The 23,393-nt window shown below is 46.7% G+C and overlaps 3 protein-coding genes across 6 annotated transcripts in view; 1 reads left to right on the top strand and 2 right to left on the bottom strand.

Annotated features, from left to right (window-relative positions):
* Positions 1-509: 509 nt before the first annotated feature.
* Positions 510-4,135, bottom strand: MAD2L1BP (MAD2L1 binding protein). Its single transcript, XM_090282488.1, has 3 exons — positions 3,884-4,135; positions 3,102-3,367; positions 510-1,404 (listed from the first exon to the last, which is right to left on the bottom strand). Exons 1-3 carry the CDS (start codon positions 3,927-3,929, stop codon positions 892-894), a joined length of 825 nt encoding a protein of 274 aa, XP_090138614.1. The 5' UTR covers positions 3,930-4,135; the 3' UTR covers positions 510-891.
* Positions 4,136-6,097: 1,962 nt separating this feature from the next.
* On the top strand, positions 6,098-21,901 carry GTPBP2 (GTP binding protein 2). Of its 4 annotated transcripts, XM_090282486.1 has the most exons (13): positions 6,098-6,212; positions 6,320-6,379; positions 9,486-9,512; positions 9,774-9,958; positions 10,323-10,431; positions 10,629-10,826; positions 11,121-11,295; positions 11,453-11,672; positions 12,084-12,219; positions 12,357-12,415; positions 12,998-13,169; positions 13,539-13,703; positions 13,931-15,171. In XM_090282486.1, exons 2-13 carry the CDS (start codon positions 6,338-6,340, stop codon positions 14,105-14,107), a joined length of 1,665 nt encoding a protein of 554 aa, XP_090138612.1. In that variant the 5' UTR covers positions 6,098-6,212; positions 6,320-6,337; the 3' UTR covers positions 14,108-15,171. The 4 variants fall into 4 exon arrangements, with proteins under 4 accessions (XP_090138612.1, XP_090138611.1, XP_090138610.1 ...); XM_090282485.1 differs by lacking the exons at positions 6,098-6,212; positions 6,320-6,379; positions 13,931-15,171 and adding exons at positions 7,659-7,860; positions 21,354-21,901; XM_090282484.1 differs by lacking the exons at positions 6,098-6,212; positions 6,320-6,379 and adding an exon at positions 7,659-7,860.
* POLH (DNA polymerase eta) overlaps positions 15,793-23,393 on the bottom strand; it is a 32,986-nt gene continuing 25,385 nt past the window's right edge. Inside the window, exons 10-11 of the mRNA XM_090282483.1 lie at positions 21,470-21,639; positions 15,793-19,403 (exon numbers count right to left, since the gene is read on the bottom strand). Coding sequence (XP_090138609.1) covers positions 18,506-19,403; positions 21,470-21,639 — 1,068 coding nt within the window. The 3' untranslated portion in view covers positions 15,793-18,505. The remainder of the gene's footprint in view (positions 19,404-21,469; positions 21,640-23,393) is intronic.

The raw sequence follows: 23,393 nt of genomic DNA, 5'->3' as shown, positions 1-23,393 counted from the left end.
AGCATCAGACTGGAAAGGATAACAGTAAGAATCAGGATAGTCCAGTCAGAGATGTAGCTGAGGAACTGCCACATCAAGAAGGCAGGGTTTGCCTAAGGACAACAATGCCTAAGTAACTGCTATCAACCATCAGGCAAGTGTAAATGGAGACAGGCAAGGCTGAATTCCAGAAGGGACATTTGGCCTCAGAGCAGTCCTGGGGCCTCAGCCTACAATTGAATCAGGCTTTGCAAAGACCCTCTCAGTTTTCACAGCCCCATTCCCCTGCGTGACCTCTGCTTTGGATACCCATTTTAAAGACCACAAAACCAGTATGTGAAAGGAAAGAATATTGGGCTGGGAGTTAGCTGATGAGGATGCTAGTCTCAACTGACATCAAGCCGTTATAGAACCTTGGCCAAGTCACTTACCTTCCCAGACTGTAATGGGGCTGATGAGGAGAAAGAACCACTAGTCAAAAATAGAAACCAAGGAGAAAGACAAAATACTCTAGCCTCAAGCCTGGAAAGTCTCTTTATGCCAAGTTTCAGGAAAATTTAATATGAATTCATTCATTTTATATTTAAGTTCATGAGTCACACCCACATTATATCCCTGGTAAAAATTCTGAAAAGCCACAGAAAACGGACACCTCCATAACAATGTCTATGGGCTCACATTTGTTTTCCAACCCCAAACAGAAAAGTCTGTCCCAGCACCCTCTGAGCAAATCAACCTTTGATTCAAAGAGATGTTGTTCAGTCCCAGTCACACCATCAGCCCACCAGGAAGTCTGAGGAGGGGAAGCAAGAAGGTAGGAAGCACCTCTACTTCCAAGCAAGAGATGGGTGACTTGTTGCCACAGAAGGAAAGAATTTAGCCATTGTGTTCATGATTAAGAAGCACCCCCATTCACTCATGAAAGCCTTTCAATGTCACTGGTGACTGGAACCAAACGTAATCTTCCCAGGCCGTTACTGGGATAGAGGGTCTGCCACAGGATAGGGTCACAGTCAGTTTGTGGCCCCGTATGGGCACTCTATAGTTTAGCTTTGGTCGAAACCAGCCTTCTCCACAGTCGCGGTGCCCCTGTGCCATGACAATGGTGCCCATGAGCGGAGGGACCTGCAGCTCACTGAAGGCATCAGCCATAAAAATGGCTCGGAAGATACGGCGCAGGCAAGCTGCTGTGCTCAGGCTCTGGTCCATGCTGTTGGAGGCCAAGCAGGACAAGTCAAGCTCATAGAACTCCTTTGGATTTAGAACACTGCCCCCAAGGAGGATCAGCACTCGTGGCACTAGTGTCCGGGCAAAGAGACCCTCTAGGTGGCTGAGGACACTCTCCAGTTCTACCAGAGCTTGTTGGCATTTCCTGCTGCTTGCCTCAGTGGTGGCCCAAGGTTTCTTCTTCACTATGTCCTCTACCTATGGAGACAAGAAATGGTGAGAAAGAAGGAAAGGTAGAAAAAAGTTAATGACCTTTGAAGAACCCTATTGTTTGGGATATATAATAGTAGACTGTGGGACTGGATTTCCAGTTCAATGAACTGCCACAGCCAAGATGTTGGGTCTTATCAGAGGGCAATATAACAAAAAGGAAAATATATTCTTTGTACAAAACCAAACTGCCCCACACTTAGAACAACAAAGACAGTATTTTGAAGTAGGAGGGCATCCAGAAATAAGTAACTAAAACAGTCAAGGAGATTTCGTGGCATAGTATGTGACAAATTTTTGCTGTACTAGGGAGTGATAACAGGATCGAGGATTATTTGGTTTAATAAAGGTGATTCTGGAGTTGGTTTTCCAAATAAACATGGCAAATTGAACACATATTTATTTGTACTCCCATCTGAATGAAATACTACTAAATGAAAGGAAAAAAAAAGGGAAAGAAGGAAGGAGCTGGGATGAAGCTCGGAGGGAGAGAGAAAGGAAAGAAGGATGACCAAGGGAAGAGACCTGGAAAACAGGCAAGAGTGGCCAAAGGCAACAACAAACTTTTGGAGGACAGAAAGCAGAAGGAAGAGTTCAAATGCTGACAGAGGGGCCTTCCATGAGAAGCAAACTGATTCACATAGCAAAACCCCAGACTCAGGAATTGCTGACTTAGGCACTGCAAAAGGCAAGAGTGAACACATGGGGACTGAGTGAAAACATGAGGACCCTTAGATCCCCCTGCCAATCTCCTCCATCTAGAGAGAAGACTTTCCAATACTGATGTTTTTGGAGTCCTCCAAAGAGATCACCAATATCCCTGGTCTATCAGCCATGCATACAGAGCTTTCAATGACTTATTCTTAAATATTTACCAGACACAGGCTAAAAGCCTTTAACAGGAAAGTCAGAGACCAAAACAAATAGGAAAAGGAATCTGAAAGAAACTGAGACACTGCAAGAAACAGAGGAGCCCTGGCTGGTGTGGCTCAGTGGGTTGAGCACCAGTCTGCAAACCAAAAGGTCATCACCAGTTGGATTCCAAGTCACGGCACATGCCTGGGTCTTGGGCCAGGTCCCTCATTAGGGGCCTGCGAGAGGCAAGTGATCCGATGTTTCTCTCCCTCTTTCTCCCTCCCTTCCCTTCTCTGTAAAAAAGAAGGAAGAAAGGAGAAAAAGAAGGAGGAGGTGGAGGAGGAGAAATAGAGGAAAATCTTGTAAATACAATCTTAATATCCACAGGCAAGAGAAGGTCATACAGACATGGAACAACAGGATGCTACATGCAAAAATTAAGAATTCTTAAGACTATGACTGCCAAAACAGAAAAAAAAAAGTAATAGAAATGTTAGAGTATAAAGTCAAAGAAGTTCCCCAGAAAACAGAATATAAAAACAAAGAGTAAAATTTGGAGAGAGAAAACGTTAAAATTAAAAGGTCAATTCATGAAGTCCAAATGCAGCACAACAGGAGTTTCACAAAAAGAAAGCAAGAGAAAAAGGTGGTGAGGGTTAGACTATCAAAGAGTAGAGTGTGGAGAAAGTGACTGAAGCCATGGGATGAAACATTCCTTACAGCTGCTTAGGCTGACAAGCCCCTAAGATTCCTTAGACTCCCTTTTTACCTGACTATATCTAATAGCTACAAAGTTTCACCACCAGCTTTCTCCCAAAGCCTGTGCCTACCTGGGGAGAAGATTTTCGGTAGAAGAGCTTAAGCTGTTCATAGGGCAGAGGGAGTTGCTGGCGTTGGTACATGATATGCTTTAGAAGTTCACAAGTAAATCGACAGCAGCCTTCCTGGCTAACAGGCCCGGGAAACACCACTGGCACCAGGCAGTCTCGGGGGCAAAAAGACTCCGAACGGTTGGGAGGTTCTCGGGCAGAGGTAGTCTCAAGCACTTCTACCTGGGGGGCGTGGGTTTCCTCCGACTCCTCATACCACTCCAGATCTGGTAGGCGCACAGAAGGACAAGAGAGAGAAATTAAAAACTCACAGGCCAAAACCAGTCTTCTCATTCCCTATCAGCCACCCTAACCCCGACACCTGCACATTCCCTCTGCAAACTCCTGTGTGGGCGCGCGAGGCAGGGAGATTCCTAATCCCATTCGCCTAAAGTGATTTAAGTGGCGTTGGATGGTGAGAAAGCGGGGCGGGGGCTTGTGGGAGGTAGAATTTCTGAGGTAGGGGACTGATGCTACACTCAGAAAGTGGAGGCCCTGATCAGAGTTGAAAGTGTAGGCAAGCGGGGCACAGATCGCCACCGAAATGAAGGCAGAGTGGGGTGAACCAATGGGATCCAGGGCGGCAGGGCGACAGTCACTGCGGCCGAGCCAGAGCCGGGGGGGACGCCGAGAAATACGGACAAAAGAAGACCGGCCAGAGAAAGGATCAGGGTAAAAATGATGGGAATGGCGGTAGGGAGTAAGCAGGTTCCCCAACCCGAGATCCGGATCCCACGCTTTACCAGGGGCTGCGGCCGGGGACAACACTTCTGGCTGCGGAGCTGCCATTGCGACCTCCTCCCTCTTCTCGGTGCGGTTTGAATAGGCGCCCCGCGAGGCATCATGGGAAGTCTGCTCGGCAGGGCCGGAAGGGGACGCGGCGCCGCCTCGGTGTGGTGCAGGCTGGACTGGGGCGGGATTTGAGCCTTGCGCTCGCTCCCTAACTCCCTTGCACCTGTACGCGGAAAGTTTCCCCTAGAGGACACCCACGCGATCTGTCAGTGAGCGCTGCCTTCCAAAGGATACCCACCCTCACGCATCCTTTCTCCCCCATTCACTATTCATAGGACACCTACGTTGTACCAGGCCCTGTCCTAGGTGCTGGACACTCTATGGCAAATAAGCCCAAGGTAGATGCTGTCTTCAAGGGGTTCACTGGCTATAGATACAATGTGAAGAATTATACAGTGGGTTTACACGGGCTGCGGACGTGAAGAACCGGGGCACCCAACAGGGTGGGCGCAATGGGTAGTCCAGAAGAAAGGTGCCCAGAACAGTGACCTGTCGGATGAGTAGAGGTACAGAGAAGGACCTAGTGGTCCTGGAGAACGTTAGAGACAAAAACATCCTCTGTTCAAGGAATGAAAAGAATTCGGGTTATAAAGAGTTAAGGCTGTGGTGGACAAACGAGCCAGATCATGACAAGGCTTTATAAACCATGTTAAAGAGTTTGAACTTGATCCTGTAAGGGATGGAGAAGCTTTGAAAGGTTTAAGTAGCGGAGTAGTATGATTAAATTTACATTTTATAAATTTAATCTCTACACTGGCTGCAGTGCAGAGATTAGATTACAGGTAGGATATAAGAGAGGAGGCAGGGATACCATTTAGATCTAGCAACGGCAATTACCCAACTGCATGGTGAAAGAGGCCACAGTGGAGTGGAGAGAACTGGGTGAACTCTAGATATATTTAGGAGGTCCAATGAGCATTACTTGGTGATTGATCCCAGGAAGAAGAGAGGCAGAAAGAGGTTTCCAAGATGACAAGCAGGATTTTCACTTCGGCATCTCTGTGGCCAGTTGTACCATTCAAGGAAGGTTTATCGGGGTGTGGGTAAGGAGAAAAGATGAGTTTAGTTTTTGATAGGTGGAGTTTCCCATTTAATTGGACACATAATTTAGGAACATCATTAGGAATAGAGATAAGTATTTGAGCATCATCATCATGGGATTGGATAAGACTACCCAGGGAGAGAATATAGAATAAGGATCAGCTAGGATCCCAAAGACACTGTTTAGATGAGCAGATAGAGAGAGAAGCCCCTGTAAAGGAGACTGAGGAGTTGCCAAAGAGGTATCAAGAAACATAGATAAGAATCAAGTAATGGAGGCCAAGAAAGGGGTGTGTTTCAGGAAGTAGGAAGTAGAGATGGAGAAACATACTATCAAAGTACAATGATTAAAATACTGTGGTATTCTCTAAGGAATAAACAAACAAATAAAACAGAAGAGCCCAGAAATAAATTCATGTGTAGGTACGTCTTAGCATATGATAAGGATGACTTTTCAGAGCAAATAACTTGAGACAACTCCCTATCTAATTAGAGGGAGAAAATAATCAAACTATTTCCTACCATACATCCTACATAAAGATAAATTCTAAATAAATTAAAATCTTATGTAAAAGTACTATACACAAATAAATGACTAGTTATATACCAGAAAAATGTTTGTGTGTATAAATATATGTATAGCTATGATATATATATAAATATATGCTCTACAGTCAAGCACCTCATAAGCAACTCCTCCAGGAAACTAAATACATATACCACCTTCCATTTCCCAGGACCCTGATCTCCCCCTAGACAGACATCCCTGTTCAACCTACTTCTCTGCCAGGCTTCACTCCTGTTCGTGGTAAGCCAGGTTGTTCAAGAATGGCATATCGAAATGAGTTATCTCCTCCCATCTCTTCAAAGTTCTCCACTTAGGAGACAAGGGGATTGAGATGAATAAAGTGAAATTGTTCGTTGCGGTGGTTGAAAGATCCACGAAGATGAGAGACCACATTTTATCAGGAAAGTGCAGCAGGCCCTGCTTATCATGACAGCCCAGAGCTGCTGCTGGTGAGGAAGTTGGAATGGTCTTAGCTCTCCCTCCCAATCCCCACCCTTCTGGATATCCGTCATTGAGTGCTTTGGTCTCAGCCTCTGAATAGCAGTTTCCCTGGTGGGGTTGTGCCCTCAGCTAGGGTTGACCTCTGCAGCATAACCTTTCTTTAGCTGAACTGCGTTGAGGAGAGAAGTCACGAGTGTTTTCAATTACTGAAGAATCACATAATTGCCTGGGTCAGCTAGGTTCTTTTGCAGATTTTGGACCTTCTGCTCCCACTGTTTTGGGGAGTTAGTGCCATGTGGACAGCAACTCTATGATTAATAAACTGCCCCTTTCCTAGTCATCCTGGGGGGAAGCCATGGACTCTACCAGGTCTGAATCTCTGCAAGGATCACCAGAGGTAAGCCACTGTTGCTGCTTCTAATTTTCCAAGGAAAACTGAGGTCTGGAGGAATTAGGCTGCTTTATTTCTTGGCTGTGTGAGCATCTCGCTGTTTGTGAAGAGTGGGGAAGTGGACATACAATGAGTAGTGAGTCATGAGATAGCCATGGGCTGGGAATTAAACCCTGGCGTCCTGACTCCCTACCCAGCAACACTAACTGCTTCTGCACTCTTTCTAGTGTCTTGTACACTGGTTTATGTCGCTAAATGTGTTTACTCTTTGCTGACTGCCAGAGCCCTAAAGAGCAAGACGGACGGCTTGGCAAGAAAGTCAGCAATCCTCTAGGGCCCTAGGCCAAGTTTCTATTCCCAGCCACTTCCCCGACTTCGTAGTGGTTGACGTAACCCGAGCACGAGCCCCAACCCCGCCCCAAGTAGGGGCGAGGCCACTCCTATTGCCCTTGCTGTTTTAAAACCAAACTCAGTTCTCCCCGATTGGTTCTGCTTCAAAACAAAAAGGAGGGGAAATACTCGCTGCGGGCAACTTTGGGGCCCTCTCAGGGAGCAAAGCTGGTTTATGGGTTCTGGCCTTGTGTCGGGGCTACCGCGATGTCGTGGACTGCTAAAACCAGCCCCCGGAGGGTGCCAGCCAGATAATAAAGCAGTGACTACTGTGTAAAGGTGACAAATAATCGTAACAATAACAGCTATAATTAGGCTAACCATCATCCGCCTCCGCCCTGGCATTCGCCCTGACTCACCCCCACGGCACGCGGACCATCGGGGAAGAAACTGAGGCAAGGGAGGAGCCAGCAGGCTGGAGGGACCAGTCGCCGTGAATTTGCAGCTCTCCGGGTCCAAAACTTGCCTGCGATCGCGCTAAGGGGCCAAACCCAAGAGCGCCCTCAAAGCTTGATTCTGAAGTAAGCCCTCCGGTGATCCCCGATCCCAAAGCCATAGAAAGATCCCGTTCGGAACGCAGACTACAGCTCCCTTAGACCTTTGCGCATAAAGGCGCGCTCCTTGTCTACTCCCCGAAGCCACCCGTACCCCGATGCGCCGCGATGCTTCCTGTGAGTTGTAGGGCAGCAGCGACCTCTTTCGAGGGAGATCCGGCCTTGAGGACTCTATATCCCGTGGTGCAGCGCGACTGTTTCTGACGCTCCCGGAGCCAGAGAGGGGTAGGGGCGTGGCCTGAACGGGGTCCCACCCCGCTCTCCCCTGGCTGGCCGGACGCGGTGGTGGCAGTAGGGGCGGCGGCGGCGGTAGTGACGGGGGGGAGGGGTTGGGCGGGGGGCTGGCGGCAGCGGCGGATGGACTCGCGGGTATCGGAGCTGTTCGGCGGCTGCTGCCGGCCCGTAGGGGGCCCGGCCATGGGCGGAACCCTCAAGGCTAGGGGAGCCGGGGGCAGCAGCGGCTGCGGGGGCCCGAAGGGGAAGAAGAAGAACGGAAGAAACAGAGGGAGCAAAGCCAACAACCCCCCATACCTGCCTCCCGAGGTGAGCACCTGAGATGTGGCGGGTTGAGAGAAAACCACTCTTTCCGGTCCCGGGATCCAGGAAGGCGGGACCGAGAGAACTGATACCCCCTTCCGGCCCCAGGACCCCTGGAAGGAGGGATAGAGAGACTGGCCCTCCCCTCCAGGGTCAGGACCCCAGGAAGGAAGAGTGGGGAAGAGGGTCCCCCCCCTATTCTGATCTAGGTAACGCTAGAAGGAAAAGTAGGGAAAGAAGATCCCACTCCCACCCCCTTGGGAAGAGCAGTGTGGAATGCCTAGGCTCCATCCGTGAGTTGCCGGAGGGGAAGAGAGACTAATCCTGGGATGAGGCGGCCGAGTTTTCTAAACTTGTTCCATGGGAAGGAGGGGAGTACCCAGGAAAACAGCAACATGTTCTGTTCCTATCCCTGAGTACACACACATCCAGAGAACAGATAGTCCTCCAGGCCTTTGCCTGTCCTATGAGGAAGTGGGGACAGCCTCTACATACCTACTTCATCTACCCCCTAAGGCAGAGAATAACTGCTACTTTGCCCATCTTAGGAAAGGTGGACCCACAGGAAGAGCCTAAACCAGTGGTATCAAACTTTAGCATATATCAGAATCACCTGGATTACTGCCCCACCCCTAGAATTTCTGATTCAGTAGGTCAGAGGTGGGCCTGATAATCTGCATTTCTTACAAGTTCCTGGGCGATGCTAATGCTGCTGGTCCTGGGATCAGCACTTTGAATCTTCCTTGTATCACTTTTCTGAAGTCATTCATTTTAATTCTTCATCTCCATCAAAAAGAGGTAAAGATTATTGGTGAGGGCCAGTTAGAGCCTAGAGTCAAAGGGCCTTGAAGGGATGAAATGATGACTGGAAGGGAAAAAGAAAAATGGCCAGGGAGGAGGAGTGCAGGAATGCAGGATAGGCAGAACAAGCAAATCTCATATCCTTTTGCATCTGAGAGGGAAAGGCTCAGGCAATAGGATACTTCTGTTTGGGGGTCACCTAATATAGGGAAGATGTAGAGGAGACTGTGGCGTGGACTCAGGATTTCACCTCAGCTGAGGCACAAGGGTTAGGGGATAGGAGATAAAAGTCACAGTTAAGTCTGTCCCTTTAATTATATTTTCTGAGTTTCTTCCCTTCACCTCAGCCCCAACTTTGAAGCCCTGTCTGTCTCACCTGGTTTGTAGTGACCAGTGCTGAGTTAACCCTTTGGCCCTTGTCCAGAACCTCTTGCAGCCTCCTAGTCCTGATTACATCAGCTGAGAGGGGTGGGCAGGAAGGAAGTGGTGTCTGAGACCGGTGGCAAAGAATGGCCTCAGCAGTCCGGAGAGAGGAGACATAGATTTCCGGGGACCGCAGTTTGAGGGCCTGGTGAGAAGGGTTGATCTTGCATCTTGGAAGAACATACTGCTAATGATCAAAGAAAGGAGGGACTCAGGATTCTCTTCCTGGCTTAGATGGGTGACTGTGTTCTTAGAGGCCTTTCCTTGAGAGAGGTCACATTGGGGCTGAGTAGAGGGCTTGTCTGCCAGTGAGTTTTGGCAGGCATGTGCCTAAGAGCACGTTAGCTGCCGCCTGGGCTGCAGCGGGTAGGGACCACATTTGGTAACTGCTCCGTGTTTCTTTTCAGGCCGAAGATGGAAACATTGAATATAAAGTGAGTCTGAGGCTGGGGAGGATCAGGGTGTCCTTGCTGGCATGGGATGATGATTTCTCTGAGATCTTTCCAACTTTGTGATCTATAGTAATTTAGGGATATGGTTCAGGGTAGGGGCTTTGTTAGAATGGGTCAGGTATGAGAGGGTTTAAGTGGGAAGGGAAGGTCCCCTGGTCCTTGCAGCAGGACAGGTGGTGAGCATGTGAGTTTAGGAGGAGCATCTCTGATTTCACCTTCTCGTGATTCCTCACCTGCCCTAAGCTGAAGCTGGTGAATCCATCCCAGTACCGCTTTGAGCACCTGGTGACACAGATGAAGTGGAGGCTCCAGGAGGGCCGTGGTGAGGCAGTCTACCAGATTGGGGTGGAGGACAATGGGCTCCTGGTGGGGCTGGCTGAGGAGGAGATGCGGGCTTCCCTCAAGACCCTGCACCGGATGGCAGAGAAGTATGCTTCCTCTCACCCCCTTGGTTCTCTTTTCCCTAACTCTGGAGAGGACCCATATGTATCCTGAGGGCCTAGGGACCAAGAAGGGACTTTCCTTCTGCTGCCTTCTCTCGACAGTGGGGAGGGCTAGTGTTCTGGGCTCTTCCACATTTGGACCTAGGCTTTTTTGCTCCTTGACTTAAGATTTGTTTGTTTGTTTAGAGGGATCTGTGGATATGGGATAGATCGGAGGGTGGTAGGGGAGGAAGTAAGGTGTTGGGAGTACTTTGGAATGTGCAGGAAAGCCATTGGTCTAGAGCTAGGATGGAAGGTTGGGGCTAGGGAGTACAGGTGAGATGTGGAAGCTGTGGCCTTGCTGTGGTAGGGTTGGAGCAGACATCACTGTTCTCCGGGAGCGAGAAGTGGATTATGATAGCGACACGCCCCGGAAGATTGCTGAGGTGCTGGTACGAAAGGTCCCTGACAACCAACAGGTGAGCACACACCGTTCCCTGCCTTTCACACCCTGCTCCCTGAGAGGGCCCTGTGGTGGCAGGCTCTCTCCCGGCCTGTGATATTGGGGGTATCCAGTTTACCATTCGGTCCCCTGGCAGCAGTACTGCCTTTAACCCAACCTTCAGTGGAGGGAGATAAGGGATTGGAACCCTTGCCTCTGTCAATTCATCCACAGTTTCTGGACCTTCGTGTGGCTGTCCTGGGAAATGTGGACTCGGGGAAGTCAACTCTGCTTGGAGTCCTGACCCAAGGAGAGCTGGACAATGGGCGGGGCCGGGCTCGGCTCAACCTTTTCCGCCACCTGCATGAGATTCAGTCTGGCCGAACCTCCAGCATCAGCTTCGAGATCCTGGGCTTTAACAGCAAGGGAGAGGTGCATGCAATCAGCGGGACCCAGTGGGGCCAGACTATGAGGATGGGATGGCCGTGGTGAGGGACAGAATCCGAGGGCAGTGTGGAGACGTTTTGGAGAGTAGATGAAGTCCCTGAGAGCAGTGAACAAGCTCTGTGCTCCTAGAAAACAAATGGGGAAATCAACTGAATTAAATCAGAATTGGGACTCAGGGTTAAGAGGCAGGGTTACCTAGGGACTAGTTTAAGTCCTGGCGACTCTTGAAGGGTTGGGGAGGCTGGCAGGGGTCACTGAGAGCTCTGGGCTCTGGGCCAGGTGGTGAATTACAGTGACTCACGGACGGCAGAAGAGATCTGTGAGAGCAGCTCCAAGATGATCACCTTCATCGACCTGGCCGGCCACCACAAGTACCTGCACACTACCATCTTTGGCCTCACCTCTTACTGCCCTGACTGTGCCCTGCTCCTCGTCAGTGCTAACACTGGCATTGGTACGAGGCACTGGGGCAGGGATGGGGCTGGAGCGGGTTCTGACTCTCTCCTACCCCGGGCCTCCTCCAGTCTGGGAACCAGATGACCTCTGCTCTTCTCCTCTTCTCCCTCCCACATTCTCTCTTGATGCCTGCCTGCCTGCCTTCTCTGATGCAGCCGGCACAACAAGGGAACATCTGGGGCTGGCCCTGGCCCTGAAAGTGCCCTTCTTCATCGTGGTCAGCAAAGTGGACCTGTGTGCCAAGACCACAGTGGAGAGGACGGTACGCCAGCTAGAGCGGGTCCTCAAGCAGCCTGGCTGCCACAAAGTACCCATGCTGGTCACCTCCGAGGATGATGCTGTCACTGCTGCCCAGCAGTTTGCCCAGTCACCCAAGTAAGTCTTTCTCTACAGAGCACTGGTCCATAGGGAAACCTGCCAGAGGGCCCCGGAGTATGGTGTCCCACCTCAGGACCAAACCAGTTCTGGCTCAGTTCTGCAGTTCTCCAGGTTGAGATTGTGGGAGGGAGTCTTTTCTAAAGGGTTGATCCCTCCCCCAAGCCAGCCTGGAACTTTGCTGATGTGTGGGACCCTGGAGACAAAGTGCTATGTCAGGCATTCGCCAGCTCCCTTGTCTGGGATGGGTCCTTGGCTGGCTCACAAAGAGGGCCCAGAGCTCCTGAGAAGGTTATCAGGGGAGGGTCCCCTAGCCACCCTGAGAAAAGCACACCTTTCCATGTGTGGGGCTCTAGCCTCTCTTCCAGTTAGAACTTTCCTCATTTGCCCATTCTATGCCTCTCTCTACAGTGTCACCCCCATCTTCACACTGTCCAGTGTCTCTGGAGAGAGCCTGGACCTGCTCAAAGTCTTTCTGAATATCCTGCCACCGCTCACCAACAGCAAAGAGCAAGAAGAACTCATGCAACAGCTGACAGAGTTTCAGGTGATTGTCCATCCAGACAGGCAGTGAGCTGGGCAGCTAGGAAGGACTAATTCTGCCCGAGTCCTGAGTCTGTTTAGAGATTTTGGACCTGCCAGCGCTACTTGGCAGGCCACTGATGGAGTTTTCTTTGGCTTCAGGTGGATGAAATTTATACAGTACCAGAAGTGGGGACAGTTGTTGGAGGAACACTTTCCAGGTGAACTTCCTTGCTTGCTACCCGACTCACACAGCTCTCCCAGAGGAAACCCTGGAGTTGAACAGAGCCCAGCTAAAAGATGTGCTTGTCTGCAGATTAGGCTTTCACCATCAAAAGAGCTGGAGAAAGCTAGTCTGTTGGCTCATAAGGGAAGAACAGTATTGCTGCTTTACTGGGAACCTTCAGGCCCTTGAGGGAGAAGTGTGGATCCTGGGCTCCAGGAATAGAACTAGAGTGTATTCAGCTCACTTCACCTTCAAACAGGGAAATGAGAGGTCCCTTAAGACTCTGTCTAAAGCAGAGGCTGAAACTCTTGCTCTTTCAGATATCAGGTGTTCAGTATCAAACAAGCAGGTACCTCTCGCCAGCCATCACTGCCCTTCCTGGTATTACCCTTAAGAGTCTGAACTCTGAACTGGGGCAAAGCAGTCATCTTCCCCAGCTCCAAGTCAGAATTTAAAGTCTCTTTCCCGCTCCTGAGGGACTCACTTTAGAAGGGAAGGAATGCTCTGGGTGACTGTAGCAGAGAAGTAAGAAAGGGAGCCTAGGCTGACGCTGTGCCATCCGCCCTCTGGGCTGCAGTGGGATTTGCCGTGAGGGCGACCAGCTGGTGGTGGGCCCCACGGACGATGGCTGCTTCCTGGAGCTGAGAGTGTGCAGCATCCAGCGCAACCGCTCCGCCTGCCGTGTGCTGCGAGCTGGGCAGGCTGCTACACTGGCCCTCGGGGACTTTGACCGTGCGCTGCTTCGCAAGGTGAGACGGGAGGGTGGGCTGGGGAGGGAACACAGAAGCACCTAAGGGAAACGCAAAGGAAACATGGCCTCTACCCCAAGAAGCTGGCCACACAGACTGTCCGTATTGAAAAGGCTTAGAATACTCATAAACCACAGAACACTAAATATGAATCACTGTGGTGCACCCCAGTGTCCAGCACCCTAGAAATACAAATCACTAGAAGGGATAGAGGACCTGCGAGGTGGGTAAGGAGGGGTTCCCTCTAAGAGAAGAGTTTTGAATATTGTGCCCTGAGGTCCTGTGGTTGAAGTCATAGAAGAAGAGGAGCTTTCGGAGTTCTGAGGGTGTAAGAGACTAATGCAGGTTCTGGGGGCTGTGCCTCCGCAGGGCATGGTGATGGTGAGCCCCGAGATGAATCCCACCATCTGCTCAGTGTTCGAGGCAGAAATAGTCCTACTGTTCCACGCCACCACATTCCGGCGAGGCTTCCAGGTGACAGTGCACGTGGGCAATGTCCGTCAAACGGCAGTGGTGGAAAAGATCCATGCCAAGGTGAGAGGGACCCAGCCATGCCTTTTTTTTCCAGGGAAAAGCCAGAATTTTGCCTCCAGAAAGGCCTGGCCCCAGACTCATAGAGAACTCCCTGATCCTACAAAAGGGAAAAAGACCCACTTGGGGTGGGTAGAAGCCTGCTAGGCCCCCAAGGGTGGAGAGCCCAGGCTGGTAGAGAGGGGGACGGGAGGCACTGTCCAGGGCCGGTGACTGCATATCTGCTGCAGGACAAGCTGCGGACAGGGGAGAAGGCGGTGGTACGTTTCCGCTTCCTGAAACACCCAGAGTACCTGAAGGTGGGCGCCAAGCTGCTGTTCCGGGAGGGTGTCACCAAGGGCATCGGCCATGTCACTGATGTGCAAGCCATTGCAGCAGGAGAAGCCCAGGCCAACGTGGGCTTCTGAACTCCAGGAGGCACAGCTCCACTGCTGTCCCTACAATATATAAGGTGACTGGCCATGCTGCCCCCTGTTGGCGGCTCTGTGTGTTAATAGGCTAGAGAGAGAGGGGTACTCCCCGCCGCCTTCTGGAGAGGTGCTGAGCTTGGTGTGGCCAGGTTGGGGCAGCCCTGAGGGAGAAGACAGGAGAATTCAGGGCAGTGCTCAGCAGCTGTGTCCACCTGGTTGGCTCATCAACCCTGGAATCGCCACAGCCTGTCTGCTGGAGGCAGCTGACCACTGCCACCTGGACCCCAGTCAGGACTGGGCGTGATTCACCGGTGTGGTCCCTGCATTTCAAGAATTGTCACAACAACCAGGGGTGGTCCTCAAAAGCACTTTTTTCTATACCTCTTCTGAAGACCATGTAAGTTGCCATCTCTATCTGACTATGGACAGAAGACATCTGCTCCTGGCCATCTGGTGGCCCAAGGTCTGAAGAAATGGCACAGGGACAGTGAATGGCAATGTTCCCATCCTGTGCTGAGACATGCGGCCTGTTCCTCAGCTTTATGTCCCTTCCCTTCTTTACTCAAGGGCCATTTCCCCTCTTTCTCCTCTCATAGGCCCCACAGGTGCTATTTGTTGTGCTGGCCCAGGCCTGGGGCTGCTGAGCTAAGACTTGGCATACTGAAGGACAGCCGCATGTCAATTTTGTCCCCTGCTCTGCGGTGATCTGTTGGTTTTAATGCTGGATCAAACAGTGTGTTTTACTTTCCCAGACTGACCCACAGCTCCCATTCCTGCCACCCTCACCCTGCTTCCTGCTCCTACATAAGTCCTCTCTTGTTTTAGTAATTTGCAGTGACTGTCCCTTCCCTCTGTTGCTGGGAACCTGGAGAGAAGGGAAAGATGTTGCCATATTTCCTACTCTTTAGGGCATGAACTCCCTCCTTTCCCTTTGTCAGTGTCCTGGGTTCCCGTGGACTCAGGGATTTGTTGGTTGAGGTTTCTCTGCATATATATATATGTACATACATATATATTTAAATATACATATATATTGTACAGAATAAAAATGTTTTATTGAACACACTGTGCTTATGCTTACGACACAGGTTCAGCTTCCAGAGTTAGATACTGCTCCAGGATTAGAGATAAGTGAAACCCTAACACTGCTGAGCCCTGAATGGGGAAAGAACTCATCTAGTATCTCATTTGCTGCTCTTCCTTTCCTCTCCCCCACATGTGATCAGTGTTCCAGTACTGTGATGAAGTATTCAGGCCTGTTTTGCATAGTTCTTTGAGTGAACAAAACAGCAAAAATTGCCACCTTTTTAGCTGAGATAGGTAACCACCCCATACTTGTGGAATGGCCACTTGCTAATGGTCACAATGGTGAGGAGCCCACCACTGTGTCAGAGATTTGGAGATTAGTATGCCCATTACTTAATGAAGAGTAGAATTTAGAGACATGGTAATCTGAGCCTCATGCTTTCTCTAGCAATGCAAAATAGCCTAAGTGAGGTTTATGTACTAACCTGGCTTGGAGTTATGAGGGCCACCTGGCCAAACCTTAGTCCCTTCTTCCTGTTTCTGTGTTCAGAGTACCTGAACATCACAGTTTATGGGGAGAGAAATAGGACCCAATGTTAAAGTCAACTACAAAGAGCAGGAACTGCATTTTGAGTACTGAGCTTTGGAAAAGAAATTTAATGATAAATGTGGCCCTACATCCCCAGGGGCACCCTGCCTCCAGGGTATTAGAGTGGTAATTTCCCTACCTCTCAAGTTCAACTACTTTTTAAAATATCACTGGTTTAACTTGCTAAACCTATGGTTGACCAACTTCCTCCTATGTTGGGAACTAAGGCTTTATTCTGTACAGTTGCTGAGCTATGAGAAAAGGTAATATTCAGCAAAAAATATATATTTGTTTGTTTTTGTTTTGGGCAGACAGCAAAGTTATGCTTGTGCTCAGAGATTGATTTCTGTCTTTGCCAGCAATTTATTTAGCACAGGTTCACTGTTGGAATTACAATTTCATAAGCCAGTGAGTAGCATACAATATATCTTAATAAGCCAAGTAAAGAAATAACATATACCAAACAAATGACAGATTAATCACACTATTGTTCCAATCGAGGGGAGGTGAAGGAATAAAGTCCAAACTTTATACAAAGTGTACCTTTTTATACCAGGAAGCACTCCAGAAAGTTGGCGACAGAGCCACCAAAGAGCTGATTTCCAGCTGCCAGCATAGCTGCCAACACAGAAGTAAAAGTCCCCTGTTGCTAGAGCACGTTGCTAGGGTACGCGGACAGGAGCGTTAGGAGGGCTGAGCTCCTATAAGGATCATCACTTCTGAGGCCCCTGGATGGATTTAACACCACTGTGGACGAGTAGGAGCAAATGTCTCAAAGGTCTTCAGAGTTTTTAGGTTGGTCAAGAGTCGCATCACCCAAACCAAAACTGTCCAATAATCCTCACAAAGTCTCAGTATTTATAGTCAATACCCTCTTGCCATCGTTGCTTCTCCACATGTTCCTATCAATAAGGCCCCAGCAGGACCCCAGTTGAACTTCTGACTGCTTATCAATGATAAATGCAGATTGATGACATCCTGGCATAATTTATTCTTACAAACAATTGAATTAAAACAATTTCACTTAGGTCATGAGTCGATTTGAAATATTAAGCCTATACACAATCACCTGTTAAAGAATAAAAATGCATTTTTTAAGTTAAAAACTTCCTGGATTAAGAAAGGAAATTTTGGAAAATCATCTCAGTACTTAATGATACATCTCCAGGAACTCCAGTGAGCCACTTATTTTATGTCAAGCGCACACTTAGGAGGTTAAAAAGGTATATAAGGCAGCTCTCTGCCTGCCTCCCCCCATAACATGTATATTTTTATTGTTCCAGTTCTGGTAACCATTAAAATTTTCACTATATATGTTTTATCCAATAAATATTAAGCATCCATTATGTGCAAGACACTGAAGAATTCTTGCCTCCAAGAAACTACAGACCTAGTAGGGAAAGGACCATATATATGCACAGTAAATATTGTCTTTCAGTAGACATTTATCTGCCATAAAAAAAGGAAAATATTTTTGGAAGAAGAAATTTCCTGTTAGACCTAGTGGCTTTCAGTTGTTTCCCCCCTTCTTCAAACCAAATACAGGCTTGCAGTTTATAAACAAGCTTACAAAGCAGTTGGTTTGTATGTATGTATCAAAGGGGAAATATGGACCCCATTCTCCCTACTTCTGCACTACGCCGCTGCCACCCAACTCCGTTCATCTTCAGTTTCATTCAAGGTTCCCCATATCAGAAAAGCCACAGAAAAAAAGCTGACTTTCCACATATAAAAACAGTCTAATACAGCACTATAATCATGGACAAGTGCAAAAAGCTACAGTAATTTAAAATCCTAAGCTAAACAGTCACTTAAACAGGGAAGAAGTGACCACACCAGTGACCCTGAAGGTCCAAGTACCCCTTAAATTAGTACTTCAGGGTATAAGAAATGCCCTCTACAAACCTGGCTGGCTATTGGTGTCTTAGATCAGTATTTCTCAAAGTTTCAGATCTACCCTGAGGAAGCTTGTTAACATACGGATCCTGATTCGGATGGGCTAGGGGTGAGGCTGAGACGATTTTAACAAGTTTCCAGATGGTGCTGCTGCTGCTGCTGCTCAAAATCACACTCAGACCCACAAAGTTCCAGAGATAATCTAGTTCTGGTCATGACTTATCCAGTCTAAACAGGGCTCCTGAATTGGTCCAGTAATAATCTTGTACATTAGAACAAGATACAAGAGGTAGAAGGGCCAAAGGCTAAAACTGGCTATCATACGGTTTGCTTGTATGAAATTCAGTATCTATTGAGTAACCCCTGTCACAGAGATAGGGGGAACTCTTTTTTTTTTTTTTTTTTTTTTTTTTACCCAGTTCCTTCAGTGCTACAGCACTTTAATAAATTGTTCTTGATCTTCAGGAATCTGTAAGGCATTATCTCAATTTTGCTCATTATCTCAAAGATGAGGAAAAGTGAGACAAGGGACTTGCCCAAGGCCATATACTACAATACAAGAGGCAGTGTCAGGTTTGGAACCAGATCTTCTAGGCTCCAAGGCCCACACATTTTTTACTACATAACACTGCCTCCCTAAACACTTAATGATTAAAAACTCAAAGCAGCTGCATCTCTGGAAGGTGAATTTTTACATTTCTATTAGCAGTGAAATTAGAATCCATGCCTGTGAAGAGATGATGGCCTTAACTCAGCATTTAACTGGATTATTTTTCTTATAACATTTTTTATAAAGTTATAAATTTCCTTAAAAAGTGAACATATTTTCATGTCCCAGGTTATAGATAAAATATTAAAACTCTGTAGCAAGCCTGAGGGCAGCACTAGTGTGTTACTGGCTTAAAAAATGATTCCAAGGTCTGGATGCCCTCAGGCCTAGGGCGTTTATTACCAGAAGCCGAAGGGCTCTTGGGATTTCTTTTGCCTTGAGGAGAACTGGCAGGAACAACCTGGGTATTTGAGGAGTGGGGCTGCAAAAAGGATTTCTGCAACTCCAGTGCAAAATGATAGTCTGTATGTTCCGGCATCTCCCATACAGGTACCAGAGAGCCACACCTCTCACAGGACACTTGGTCCTCAGTAGCCAGAAAACTTGGGGTGGTAGTGGCCTTCTGAGCCCCCTCCTGAGCCCCCTCCTGGGCAGTTAAAGAAGCAGAACTGCTGGAGCTGTTCTGGGCCAAATCCATCTCTGCAGGAGTTGCTTTAAAGGATTCCAGCTTCAAAACCTCTTCACACACAGGGGCAGAATCTGGATACTTTGTTGGGAAATATTTTGATAACTTTTTAGGGCTAGACTGGGGATTTTGTGGAGGGATGACAACTGAAGGATCTGTAAACTGTTTCTGCTTTAGAAGCAGACTTTTCTGCTTAAAGAAGGGCTCGATTCCGGTAGTATGGCTGGTTTGGAACAGTAATGGGAGCTTGAGTGGTGAACTGTTCTTGACGGCCTGGGAAGTGGCAGGAAGAGATGAAAGTGAAGCTTCTTTGACTTTCTGCTTTTCTGCAGCTTTTTGGAAAAATGATTCCAGAGAAGTGGCTGCTTTCTTAGTGGCTGTCACCAATGGGTCACTTCCCTGGGTCTTAGCTTCTGGGCTGGTAATTGGCACCTTTGGCAGAGGACTTGAGTTGTTACTCAAGAAGACCGTGATGTCTGTGCAAGATGAAGGGGCAGAGGCAGAGAATTTGGTAGCACAGAGGAAAAGCATTGTGAGCGGAGGGGACCTGCATGCAAAGTACAATAACAAGATTAGCACCAGGTCACAGATTTGAATTATAAATGACTGTAATTCTGGTTCTGTCACAAGAGGAAATTATTACTGCATTGAATCTCAAACTTTAGGGTGTATCAGATTAATAGCGATTCAATAAATCTGATATGGGCAGAGAATCTGCCTTTCTAACAAGTTCCTAGGTGATGTTGATGTTGCTGATCTAGGACCACACCTTGAGAATTGCTAACTTGGTGAACCAAGTCACACATGTGTAGGTTGGATCCCCTGACGACTAGGTATTAATGTTTTCAGAAGCTACTGCTTCAGAGCTGCTGTAATTCAGCGTTATGGCAAGAAATTTTACTCATGGCAACAAAACAGCTTTTGAAATATTTAGACTGGAAAGACTCCTGAAAAATACCTTCTCATCCATTCTCATTTTTAAGAGTGCACTACCTAACTCTAACACTGACAGGTTTTCAACTCTGGAATTTCTGGAAAATGAAATTCCACAATGGCTTTTGGTTACTTATCCTAGTCACAGAAACATTTCAAGAAATTTCTACCATAAAGTTCCTCATTATGTCCAATTACCCAAATAAATTTTCACATGAGTTGAATTCCAGAAGATGAAATGTGCTTTTATATACATATCAGTACCTCAATGAGGTAAAGACTAAATGCTATTTACAACAGTATCTCACTGTTATCCAGTTTCATGTTTGGGGATAACCTTACAGTCAGATAATTTTGATGCTTCCCTGTCAATAAGTTTCATGCTCTTGGTGAGTAATATCTTTTATAGTCTGTCAATTTATAAGGTTTTTATATGAACACAGTATCATTTTGTTCAGTAAAAATGTTCAATTTTTGAAAAGAAAACAAATATACCAGGGAATAAAGGTTAAGTAAATTATTCTAAGAACAAAGACTCTAACTGTAGAGACCCCATCATGTTGTATATCTGTCCATATAATAGTGGTTGGCCCATATATTTAGATAAGCAATAACTGAGGTGGTTAATGAAACTTATTTCTTATAATCTTCAATATATATCTATAAATAAACAACCAACTTATTTTTCTCACATAATTATATTTCCGTTGTGAATTTGGAATACTGTTGTTTAATGTAACAGGCTATGTTAAATAGTTAAAGGATTCCAACACTGAAAATAATATATGTACACTCCAATTATATATTTGGTTATTTTTCTTTCTTTTTTTTTTTTCACTGTGTGGTTGCCTCTCACTTGCACCCTCAATTGAGGACCTGACGTGCAACCGAGTAATGTGCCCTTACTGGGAATCGAACCCGCGACACTTGGCTCGCAGGCCGACGCTATATTTGGTTATTTTTCATGACCAACTGAAGTTTATTAATATTTGGTATTATATCAGTGAAGCTTGTAACTGAGTTGGGGGTGTTAGATATAGATTATCAATGAATACGGGTAAGTTTCATTATCAAGGAAGATATTTTTAAGATAGAAAAATGAAGTAGTTGAGAAAGAAGTTCCCGAGTGTGCTGCATCCTTGAAATTTGAATTCTGAACTCCCAAGTGCAATTGGTCATTCCCCTGACTATTGCAAACTGATACAGGTAAGGATAATACTTTCTCTTTTTTCAAATATTTTTAAAATGTAAGGATTTGAGAGAGAGAGAGAGAGAGAGAGAGACATCAAATTGTTGTCCCACTTATTTATACATTCATTAGTTGTTTCCTGTATGTGCCCTGACTGGGGATTGAACCCTCAACTCTGGTGTAGCAAGACAACACTAACCAACTGAGCTACCTGGCCAGGGCAGGGTGGTATTGATTCACTTGGAATCTCAAACCTACCCCTGGGAACTGGACTACACCAATGTATGTATGCAAAGAAGTTGCAGCCGAGCTACCTTTTTCCGGTGTTTCTACTGTGTTGTCTCCTTTGTGCATGACCATTTCCCTCTGTAATAGGTCCTGCAAGCCAGAGTCACAGAGAACCTACCCAGCTGGAAAGCTTATATACCCACTAATTTTAGAGCAAGACAGAGTTTAAGTCTTCTGAGAAGATGAGCAAGAATGAAACTCACCATTTGGTTTGCATTCCTGAAGTATTACAGTTCCTGATGACAGCAAATGCATCGTGGCTCATCTTGTGAGCATCATAGTGGGTAAGGGCACAGCAGCGGCGCAGAGTGCTGAGACGTTTGTCTCCTTGTACACGAATGCTCACAGTCAGCTGTGTGGCTACCCTGTCATTCTGTGGGTGTAAAAGGATTGAGAACAGAACTAAAGTTACCATGAGCATCTGGATTCTGTTTACTAAACTGCATGAGAGAACATTTAAAGAATAAGGGCGACAGAATGGCTTGGAAATAGTCAAGTTTAATTTAAAAATTTTTAAAGATTGTGCTATTTGGGGGTATAAGAAGAAATTGGAGAAGATATAATTTGGATGATGGATTATTAGAATACCCAGGAAATTTTGACAGGTGATGGGAAGAGGGCAGAATAAATGAAAATGGATTCTCCCGAATGCTTTTCTAATGTCTATGCAGGAAGATTATAACAAATACCTACAGTTCTATGTTCTGTTTTGTGACTGAAGGAAGAGTTCATATAAGTAATTGTCTGAAAGGAAGTTCCAAGCTAGGATATCGAGATAGAGTAGTGGCTCTTTTCTTTAATCTGTCCTTATGTTTAATAATGACAGAAGTTTTCACTAGCACCTCCTGCTTACAGCCTGTCACTGGAAGATACAGTGTAGTGAGCCTGCCTCTAGAAAGCAAGATCATCAATTCACCTAAAGTCTAAGCATCTGAATACTCTTGAGGCAAAGCAAACTAAGAAACAAAGGTCAAGAGGTAGAAATATAAGAAGATTAAAAAGTCTATTATTGGGATCCCCTCAAAATCAAAAGATATTAGTGAGAAGAAACACCCCTAGGCAAACCAGCCAAGAGCAGCTGTTTTGGGAGGTAAAAATACAATTTGTATTTTTGTACATTTTGTAAACACAGTTCCTACAGATTTGTATATCTTGAGAGAATACAAACTGGCAATTATAAAGGAGTCCTTGTTGACTAAAACCATTCAAGCATACATGAGTGCCTATCAGGCACTATCTAGAGATACAGGATAGAACAGAATCAAGTCCAGGCCTTAATGGCTCTTATCTTGTAGTAGGAGCTACAGATAATAAACAAGTAGACGTGTAATAGAAATTACTACAAAGCGCTATGGAAAAAAAGCAGAGTAAGGCAGAGAGTGCTGGAAGCTGCTGACCTAGAGGATAGCCGGGGAAGGCCTCTTAGAGAAGGTGAGATTTAAGCCGAGACCTGAGTAAATTGAGGGAGCAAATTTTAAGAATATAAGAGCAAAGATTCTCTAGGCTGAAGAAACAGCAAGTACAAAAGTGCTAAGGTGAGAGTTTGCTTGCTGTGTTAAATAACAGGGAAAGAGGCTAGTGGAGCAGAGGCTAAAGAGGAATAAGGGAGAGAGGATAGGAGATGAGGTCAGAGAAGAAGCTAGAAGCAAAATCATATTGGTTATTATAGAATAAAAGAAATCCACACATGACTTAAGTGTAAAGGAAAGCCACTAAAATAAGTAAAGTGATAGCATCTTCTATGTCCAGAATTCTTTTTGGCATAAAGTCCTTTTAAGCTTAACGACATTTTAATTCTAAGGGATCTTTACTGTGCTGCACTGGATACAACATGGGAAAAGTCCCAGAGGCTACAGAGATGAGAAGGGGGTGACATCTACTGGGCAAAATCAAACAGGCCCAATTCACAACTGGGGTCATAACCTTCTTTATGTTGCCTACCAAAGAACAAACAATCACCACCAGTTCAGCTAAAAGGGAACACAGACAGGTAATCCTGGATGATTCCTGACAGTATAGGACTCCCAGATGTTTCCCCAGGGAAGGACACATCAAAAAATACCATCAAGAAAATTAAAAAAAAAAAAAAATCATAGAGTGGGAGAAAAAAATTGCAAATTATATATC

The sequence above is a fragment of the Furipterus horrens genome, unplaced genomic scaffold (genome assembly GCF_987537825.1).
Source record: "Furipterus horrens unplaced genomic scaffold, mFurHor1.1.pri manual_scaffold_6, whole genome shotgun sequence".
NCBI lineage: Eukaryota > Metazoa > Chordata > Mammalia > Chiroptera > Furipteridae > Furipterus > Furipterus horrens.
This window is presented reverse-complemented; position numbering and strand designations above follow the sequence as displayed.

Excerpts from the sequence above, each read along its gene's own strand:
- MAD2L1BP (XM_090282488.1), bottom strand. The coding sequence starts at position 3,929 with ATGGCAGCTCCGCAGCCAGAAGTGTTGTCCCCGGCCGCAGCCCCTG. Across the intron at positions 3,368-3,883 it reads GTCCCCGGCCGCAGCCCCTG|ATCTGGAGTGGTATGAGGAG; the intron begins GTAAAGCGTGGG and ends TGCGCCTACCAG. Across the intron at positions 1,405-3,101 it reads ACCGAAAATCTTCTCCCCAG|GTAGAGGACATAGTGAAGAA; the intron begins GTAGGCACAGGC and ends TTGTCTCCATAG.
- GTPBP2 (XM_090282484.1), top strand. The coding sequence starts at position 7,675 with ATGGACTCGCGGGTATCGGAGCTGTTCGGCGGCTGCTGCCGGCCCGTA. Across the intron at positions 11,296-11,452 it reads CAGTGCTAACACTGGCATTG|CCGGCACAACAAGGGAACAT; the intron begins GTACGAGGCACT and ends TCTCTGATGCAG. Across the intron at positions 13,704-13,930 it reads TGGAAAAGATCCATGCCAAG|GACAAGCTGCGGACAGGGGA; the intron begins GTGAGAGGGACC and ends TATCTGCTGCAG.